This window comes from Haliotis rufescens, unplaced genomic scaffold (genome assembly GCF_023055435.1).
Source record: "Haliotis rufescens isolate VD_foot unplaced genomic scaffold, xgHalRufe1.0.p SCAF_42, whole genome shotgun sequence".
Classification (NCBI taxonomy): Eukaryota; Metazoa; Mollusca; class Gastropoda; order Lepetellida; family Haliotidae; genus Haliotis; species Haliotis rufescens.
The window spans coordinates 680,103-689,890 of record NW_025964135.1 but is presented as its reverse complement, the minus strand read 5'-3'; the positions used below and the strand labels follow the sequence as shown (position 1 = coordinate 689,890).

Below are 9,788 nucleotides of genomic sequence, written 5' to 3'. Positions count from 1 at the left end.
TCCCTTTGAACTTCCTTAATGTCATATAAAAACATAAACTGTGAAAACACTGTTTATTGTTATTACAGAAGTCCTTTACTCAGTGCTAATAAGCAGTGCTATTTGCTGTTTGATAGGATTAAGGTAAGGATATGTATCATTCCACTGGGGATGGTGTCGGAGGAGTCGCATTGAGTTTAAGTCGCAGTTTTTGGCTAGGGGTCAGCAGTCGTATGAATTTCAAGATTTACAGTAATACCAGTCAACAGTATTCCTTTGTCATGGCGGCCTGTGACTCGCCAAGGCTGAACAAGTCACTGACAACATGAAGAACGCCAACAAGCGGGCATACAACCCGACTAGGATGTACTGATGTGGAATAACAGAAGATACCTAGCTATGTCGGCAGTCATATTATCACCAACACCGACACCTTATCCACTACATAGCCCAGACAAGGCACCTTCTTTAATTCTGTTGACACATGCGATATAAGGGAATTCTTGGCGTGCCCCTCCTGATGTGTAAAAATGTTCTTTATCGATTTCTAATTCTAATTCGTGTGGGCTATCAGATATAATAACATGTCTTGTTATCAAGATACCTGGTTAAGTCTGTCGATTCTGATTGATTGGTCAATCAGGGGTTATCAAATCACAATAAATCCCCTTTGATTGAAACAGTCATTGTCGGTAGGCATATGTAAGTAATTATATGTACAAATGTAGGTTACAAAGTGCAAAATTGCGGTTACTGCAATAATCAAAGGATGTGTGGCGAAACATTTCGTGCATAAGACACGACAGAATTCTACAAATGTTTTTCAAGTATTGAGGACAACAGACAGCTTGCTATTTGGAGATTTTGTATATACGACTGTGTCCTGTGACGGTTTCGGTTGGGTGGCAGACAACATCGTTGCATTCGAGAACACTTCCACACGTTTTCTGTCATTTCACTGTCGCCCAAACGCAACCAATGTGGGTTCCTACAGGGTTCCAACTGCTTGTGTACTTATTTTACATCTGCAATGTTCCACTTCCACCACTAGACATCATATCACTGCATTACAGAGCCCTGAAGATCCGAGTTAAAAAAGGGTCTTCAGCAACCCATTCTTGGCGTAGAAGGCAACTGTGCTTGTCGTAAGAGGCGACTTACGTGATCGTGTGGTCAGGCTCGCTGACTTGGTTGATGCATGTCATCATATCCCATTGCGTGGATCGATGCTCATGATAATAATCACTGGACTGTCTGGTCCAGACTCGATTATTTACAGACCGCTGTCATATAGCTGGGATATTGCTAAGTGCGACGTTAAACAACTGCCTTACTGTAAGTAAATTTTACTTTTATTGAAATATATAAGGAGTGGGTGTCCCCATACCTGTTTGAAAGATACGCTATAGTGCGATAATACAATGATTATTAAGCAACAGCTGTGGTATATCCTTTGTTATTGACCGTGTTCACATATTTGGGTGATAAAACAGGTAACTTAAGGTGGGCTTCCGTGACCCATGAAGCATGCATGACAACAGTCAGGGTTTCATAAGCATATGAACCAGTAATGCGTTCTTTAAAGTATTAGAAGTGTGGCGTCCAACCTCACGGTTACGATGAACACACTGATGACTGTTTAATGGTTTTACTCCACGCAATATGCCAGCCAAACAGATGGGCTGAGGCAACTGGAGATTTCAGCCTGGTGTTTTACATCTCTCACAATGCAAACAGATCTGCACTAAAGTATATGGATGACTTTTCCAAATCAGTGACAAAAATGATCTCCAATGCATTTCCCTATTTTGACAATAACATATGATCTCGTGTTATTTGAGGTGATCAATTGACTTGCCTTTGCATGTGTATGTGACAGGTGCGACCGGTGGGGCAGGATAGGCTGATGTTTTCGTGAAAACCTGGTACCATCACCACTTGATAGTGATTCATAGATACATGCTGGTGATGTGGTCGGAATCGTACAATTAGATTAGTCTGAATTCTGATTTAAAAAGATAGTGTCGATTATTCAGTTGCAATGCACCAAATAGTGTTTGGTGAAATACTTCTGAATATAAAATTGGGAAACCCAAATTACAACAAAGAAAAAGGAAAGAAACGTCACTATAATGAGAATGAACAAACCAATAAACGAGTAACATTTGGACTTTGATATGTCGTCTTATTTTTTTAAAAAGAGACGCATTTCCAAGTTTTATCAGTGACACGTACATTGATAAGTCTTTACAATAACCCCAACATATGATATCAGATTAAGTGAAGGATACTCTGAAACATGCATGCGTATTTGTTTGCAAATATTATGACATCAGCGATATGACAAACAAACAACATTATTGGATGCTGGAGGTGAGACATTTCAACAACAGCAAAAAATCACGATATAGAAGGATTTTTCTATTTTCCTGCCAAATAATGAGGTCATATTGATCTTTGGGCAGTTGTGATTTTCGAAAACAGTAGGAACAAACTAAATAAGAAATACAATTCGAATTGGATTTCTTAATAACGACTCATGATAATAACCATTCAAACTCTGTGTATTGTATAAAGCCTTAATAAACTTAACTAAGATCACCAAGCAACCGAACTCATAACACCTTGCACATATCCAGTACATGATCCGGGATTAAGCCATGCCATCTCTGACGTGTGTTCGCAAAGCTCTCCACCTAATTGGATGCGGGAGGTGGCGTTGCTATGTCCAGTATAGTGACCGAGGCAGGCACATATGAACTGTGTTGTTGTGATGCTGGTGAATGAGAGACGGGGGTGGAGGGTATTGTCAGGGTGTTTGCTGATGCGGTGGGGAGATAGTGGAGGAGGGGTGAACTGACTGCAGTGACCACAGAGACATGTATTTGGCAGGTTGCTAAGGACATGACTATAATCGACCAGAGGGTTTGGTACCCATTGGCTTTGACTCCATTTCGCCGTCACTGATTCAGGTATTCATTATAATGACATTCTGTTCATCTACCGCAGTCAATTACATTTTAGAAGACATATCTTATAGCACCCAAGAATAAGAAATCTATGTGGCCATTTTTCAAAGATGTGTAAGGGGCCCCAACTTGCGTGCAAAAACATTTTAATTTTATATATCAATACAGTTATAGAGGTGTCCTGTTAGGACATCCAGTTAAATAAGGTTACATGTGTTGGTGATGACTGAAGAAATAGCAAGGTACCTTCTGTGATTCCAGGCTACTGAGGTGGTCAGACTGTGTGACTTTGTTTTTCCTGGCTTAGGCTCGATCACTGACACAGTTGGAGTATTGTTGACTGTGGTGTCACTTATTTACTCCCAGAGTCCCTAATACTCACGGAAGTTCATCGGATGTTACAGTGAATGAGTATTGGTTTACGACGCTTCTTGCAATATTCCCCCAAACCACAACGGGGGACACCAGAAATGGGCTTTACACATTGTACCATGTGGAGAATCGAACGGAGGTTTTAGGCGTGATCGAACCCTTCAACCACTGGGCTACCCCACCGCTCCTCAGTAGATGTTACAGATCAGTGGGGCGTGATGGTGCCCGTCATCAGATGCATTTGATACAGTGTGAATGTTGTGTGAGAAATGTGTGTCATTTGAAGGAAGGTGAAATAAGAGAATAATGATGCTGGGAATATTTTCAACTTTTTATTACAAAATAAACATCATCAAAATAAATATCATATCAAAATAAAAATACTTGGTATATACATTGAGCACTTCTTTCACAAGACCACGTTACATCATTGTCCAACATGTCATACAATACCCAAATTTCGGAGCATTAAAGTTATTTATGCTGGTTGCCAAGGGAACGACAACCCTCGGAACACATCTGGGTGGGACAGTTACCCTGGGCACAGTTCGTCTTGCACCACGTGACCATCCGGCTATTTCCTGCCCAGAGTCCGATAGCTGAGCACCCGGATGTAGCCCCGCCAGATGGCGCCACATAGACAGTTTGCACCTGACTGTTAGACGAGAGTATCGCGACGTCTGCGCAGCCGTAGAACTGTTCCTGAGGTCCACACCCAACACAGCAGTGACCACTTGCTTCACATCCCCAAGAGTTGCCTGGTCAAACGGAAGGTGCATCTACAGTTGCATGTTATGTGTCGTCAAGCTGACTCAACAACAACAATGATATTGATGTACTAAAGACCTGATTTGTTTTGTTCCTCTAAAGCAAATTATTGGAGTATTGGTATTTTTTTATATTTTTTTATTGGTCTTTTGATTTGATACCTCTGATTGACCAATCAAGATCGAGTACTTTCCAAATTCATGGTAGAATTAGGAGATAAACATATTGTGTTTTCAATGTAGATCTAGGTAACCTGCTAAATCGACTTTGGAACCGAACGCGCAGCGCGAAGTTTCAAATGTTAAATATAGCGCGGTTCAGTCCATAGGTAAGGTAGCTGAATGTTTATCTCCATTCTACCATGACTAAATAAAACGCGAACTCTTTGGTGTTAGCAAATACATTGAATGAAACGGCATGGGTTGAGTCGAATGTTTTGAGTTAGGAGTCGATCAGAATTTGTGGAATCGTTTTTGCGTTCAGTTTGATCATGTTAATTTCACCATAAAGAAGATTAGTCTATGTAAATATAGATCTATAGATCGGTTATTGCTTAAGAAGAAGAGTAACAGATACGAGGCAATTAAAATAGATTAATTTCATGTTACATCCGTTAACTTACCAGCGTTGTATTTCCACTGCAGGACACACTGAGAACACGTCACTTCCGCCGGAAGTATAACCTCCATGTTGTATTTGCCCTCACGTGACGTGGTGACGTAGAAGCGCGTGCTACCGTCAGGATGTTTCAGAACATGTGTGTCGAGACACTGCTGGGTGACGGGGGTGGAGGGGTTGTTGTGGGGGCAAAGACGGAACTCGAAATAACCTGAAGTAACGAGAAGGACATGTATAGATATTGATTCCACAATGAAGTAATGGTATAAACCTTGATTCTTCTGTGATATAATTGCTAGTAAGGAAAACAGGGATTTTATTTGTGTTATTCTTTTTTTATGTCACACGTTGTATTGCCATTGTGTGGAATTAAGATAGATCTCTATGGGACTTCGGTGGCTTCATAATAAGTATCATTCAAATGTTTTAAAAATAAAATCGAGAATGTTTGAAATGTCCTGATTTAAAGTTGCCAGCACTGCACATTATTTACCTTATCAGATTTTATCTTGAAGGAGATAAAACTATATCTTTATTTTGAAGACAAACAACATTTGGCAAAAATGTCCAGTGGTTGATAGTAATATCCTTCACGTATTGTAAAGAAAATGTCCAGTGGTTCGATAGTAATATCCTTAATGTAGTGTAAAGAAAATGTTCAGTGGTTCGATAGTAATATCCTAAATGTATTGTAAAGAAAATGCCCAGTGGTTCCATAGTAATATCCTTAATGTATTGTAAAGAAAATGTTCAGTGGTTCCATAGTAATTTCCTTAATGTATTGTAAAGAAAATGTCCAGCGGTTCGATAGTAATATCCTTCATGTTTTGTAAAGAAAATGTCCAGCGGTTCGATAGTAATATCCTTCATGTATTATAAAGAAAATGTCCAGCGGTTCGATAGTAATATCCTTAATGTATTGTAATGAAAATGCAACTTACCTCTATGGTTGGCGGTCAGGTCAATGTCAATCTTGATTATCTCCCCTTGGTTGTACTTCCGGACGATGATGCCTTTTGCGTACTTCCCCCCAGCCTCGTTCTCGCGCACCCCGTCCCAGGGATCTCCGCACACACCGCACTTCCCCTTGTTCTGTTCCCACTGTCTCTGTAATGGAGGTCATGGTGAACACAATGTTTCACAAACATACGGTGTGTCCTTTAACGAGATGACCATTTCCATAATCTAGAAACATTCCACATATGCGTGGCTTAAATACACCCACATAGCTAATATAACAGGACAAGACAATTAGACCTGTCTGGGTGTAGTGTTTTTAAACGATTTCCCTTCAAGTAAAATATTAGATTCAGAATACATTAAAAGAAGTTTGTACATTGATATCATTACTGAATATATTCCATAAGAATTTCGACTTAAATAAAGACAGAAAATCCAAAATGTACAGAAAAATCTTTAAAAAACATGACAGTGTATGTTACTGCATTTTTATTAGGCTTCGGTTTCATTAAGCTCACCTGGTAACCGCCGCAATAGAGCTGGTTGTCGTTGTAGTTTGGTGGGGTATTGAAACCAAGTCTCCACATACTTGCTCGAGAGGGGGGTTCCAGCAGACGCCCGTGTCCCCCCACCATGGAGGGGAGGAGCAGGAGGGACGCCCACAGCATGAGCTGAGCTGCAGCACGAATTTCCAACCAAGCCATGTTTAGAGTTCAGTGCCCTGTTGTCTGTTTCAAAATGTCGTCTGCTGATCACGTTGACTGTGGCAAACTGTTGACTTGATTTGTCGTCTACTTGATTAAAACTTTATATGACGTCTGATGATTATGTTGAGTCTCCAAGCAAATAACTGACAAGAGGCTACCTCGGATTCTGGTGTGATTCTGTTCCTGTATCTGCCAGGGGAACTGGGGGTGCTATATATCCCATCCTCACCCACGTAGCTCATTGTTATCAAAACTGATAGTGTGCGTGTTTTTTTCCTGAATACTGAGTCATTCGTGATGTCATAAAAACAAGCGTGACCTCCTGTCGAACACATGTCTGTAGCAACCCCCTAATAAATGTCTCTGTGGTCAATGCAGTAATTTCACCCGTCACCCCTCCTCCTATTACCCCTGACCCTGATAAGCAAATACCCTACAATACCCTCCTCTCCCGTCTCTCGTCCACCAGCATCACAACATGCCCCTGTGTACCTGTCCCTACTCTGGACATAGCAGCGCCACCTCCCGGATCAAGTTGGGTTGGGGGCATTAACACTATTGTCTGATTTCTATGTTGCTCATTTCAAAATTTGCAAACAAATGCTTATACATGTTTCGACATTGACGTCAGATATAATTTGTACTTAATCTGGTCATGTAAGTGGTCTCTTTGAGTTCGTTATGACCGTAGTTTAATGTATGGATGAGTTAAGGACGTATGAGGCCGGTTATGTTACCTGCTTATGTAAGTCAAGTTAATTAAACATAAAATAACGACTCTATACGAAAAACACAGTGTGAATGTTGATTGTTTTGAAACAACGTGTTCTGTGTTGTATTCTTTGTGCTGGTTTGTTCTTGTTACAAAGTCAACGCCAGAGATTAACTAGTCTCGATTATGCGCCGACACAGATTCCCCTGGGCGTTGAAGGCAAAATAGCAATGAAATGTATATGAATGGATCACTGAAAATCAGTGATGAGACCAGGTGTTTGCGAAAAGGTTTAGAGTGTCCTGCCCTACCGGTAGCGCCCGCTACTCACAGTTTGCAGTAAAAAGTCATAACTGTTCTATGATCAATCTAACCTCATTATTAAACATGTAAATAAGGGGATATTTTCATTCTTGATTGGTATTTTTGTTGTTGATCAAGTTTCTTTCCGTTGTTTGTTATGGTGAATATATGGGTTTTCGTGAGTTTATATTCAGACATATTTCATGGACTCAAAAAATTGACTTTATTGAGAATTCGGAAACTACAACTTCATTATCAATAGTAGTTCGCCAACAATATTTTGTTTCTTTTCTTATAACCAAAGATACTCGTGATATAAAATTTGTGCACGAGGACTTGAGTTCATGGCCTTGATTTCCAGTTATTCGAATATCAAATCCACCCACTTAACCTAAACGAAGATGTGTTTGTCACTATCTGGACAACAGCGTCATGTAGTAATATAAACTAACCTACCCTGACACAAACCAACACTTATTTACACATTGTTTTGAATATATTTCGAAATAGTATGGTCGTTTTATTCTTACTTGTGACGTCGCATGACGCTTGCAGTGACCTTGAAGAAATAGGGTGTTTGTCTACATCCGGGGCAATTTGAATTCTCAGGTAAATAAAGGGGCCATCTCAAAGATCTTATAACAAGATTCTCATAGACACAACATCACATCACAACCTGTATAAATTTCATATAAATCAAGAGCCCACTAAACGCATTTGAGGACAAGTGGCACTAACTTCAGTGGAACTCAAGAACGAGACAGATATACAGTTACTTAGAGCCAGTTAATAAATACAGACATTACATTTTGTGACTGAACCAAGGATGTGTCATTTCGTGTGGATAAGGATGGTCAGTGATTCTGTATACTTTAATGTAGATATGTTTGAATGTTGGGAGATGTGCAGTTACCCCAGCTGCCTGGGTTAATTAATTGAATAGTAACAAGGATATTTATCATCCAAAACTGGCTCCCACAGGAGATATCGCTTGGATGAGATCAAGCGATATCTACACTGTAGATATGCTAAAAGTGCTAAAAGTGGCGAAAATCCTCGGCAAGCCTCGGAATTTTTCCACTTTTATCAACTCGTGTTGATATTTGATATCAAAAGACACTCGGGTGAGGTTCTCAATTTATCATCCAAAACTGGCCCCGAGAAGAGATATCGCTTGGATGAGATCAAGTGATATCTACACTGTCGATATCGCTGCAATGAAATTTCATCACAATGCTTTGCAGACCATTGTGACGTCATTATTTACCATGTCGCAATCAAATGACATCACTAATGGCTCTGCTACTAAAGCTGTAAGCAGTACTTTTTTTACACTTAAGACACCGCTTATTACTATCTACAAACCGAAAAAGTTGGAAGAATGATGTTGGATGATAAATAAAATCTCACCCTCGTGTATTTTGATATCAAATATATCAACACTCGGCAAGCCTCAGAGTGTTTCCACTTTTATCAACTTGTGTTGATATATTCGATAGCAAAAGACACGAGGGTGATATTTTATTTATCATCCAACATCATTCTTCCAACTTTTTGAGATACAGTCAGTTCATCAGAGGCCGAAAGAAGCTTCTCGGAGGCCCGGAATGACACTGGCATTTGTCTGTTTGTTCCAAACTATATCAACAGAGGAGTCGACACAATTAAAGAATCAAGAATTTGACGGACATTAAGATTTTGAGAAGACCCCTTTGTTTACAGTGTAAACATTTTCTGGACGCAGACGGGTAGTGATTGAGAATACCTCAGTGTAGAGATGTTTGAATGGGGAGAGATGAACGGGATGGAGCTGTACAGGTGATGTCGTATCGGCTTACCTGATGGGCGGACTAGTGTGTGGTAAAACCATTACAGAGTCCGAGTGTCAAACACTACACATAAAGCATGTGTTTGATTGACGTTTAGATAAAGATTCTTACACAATTATAAATTTCCAGTTTTCTATTCCAGCTACGACGTAAGAATCAAGTCTTTGAAAGGTATTTGTAGGTGATACACAAAAGGAATAAAACGTATCGATGTCAACTTCTTTATTATGAGGAACACAACGTTTCGGAGTATATACCTACTCCTTCATTAGGTGAAATGAGGCAGAGAACATCTACACTGTAGATATCGCTGCAATGAAATTACATCACAATGCTTTGCAGACCATTGTGACGTCACTGGTTACATGACGTCACAATCCAATGACATCACTAATGGCTCTGCTACTGAAGCTGTTTTTACACTGAAGACACTGCTAATTACTGTCCACAAATTGAAAAAGTTGGAAGAATGATGTTGGATGATAAATAAAATCTCACCCTCGGCAAGCCTCGGAATTTTTCCACTTTTATCAACTCGTGTTGATATACTTGATATCAAAAGACGCTCGGG

General features: G+C 39.9%; 1 protein-coding gene across 1 annotated transcript; it reads right to left on the bottom strand.

Annotated features, from left to right (window-relative positions):
* Positions 1 to 3,637: 3,637 nt before the first annotated feature.
* On the bottom strand, positions 3,638 to 6,701 carry LOC124119999. Its single transcript, XM_046482722.2, has 4 exons — positions 6,185 to 6,701; positions 5,648 to 5,813; positions 4,711 to 4,917; positions 3,638 to 4,078 (listed from the first exon to the last, which is right to left on the bottom strand). The coding sequence occupies exons 1-4, from the start codon at positions 6,368 to 6,370 to the stop codon at positions 3,795 to 3,797; spliced, it is 843 nt and encodes a 280-aa protein (XP_046338678.2). The 5' UTR covers positions 6,371 to 6,701; the 3' UTR covers positions 3,638 to 3,794.
* Positions 6,702 to 9,788: the final 3,087 nt, after the last annotated feature.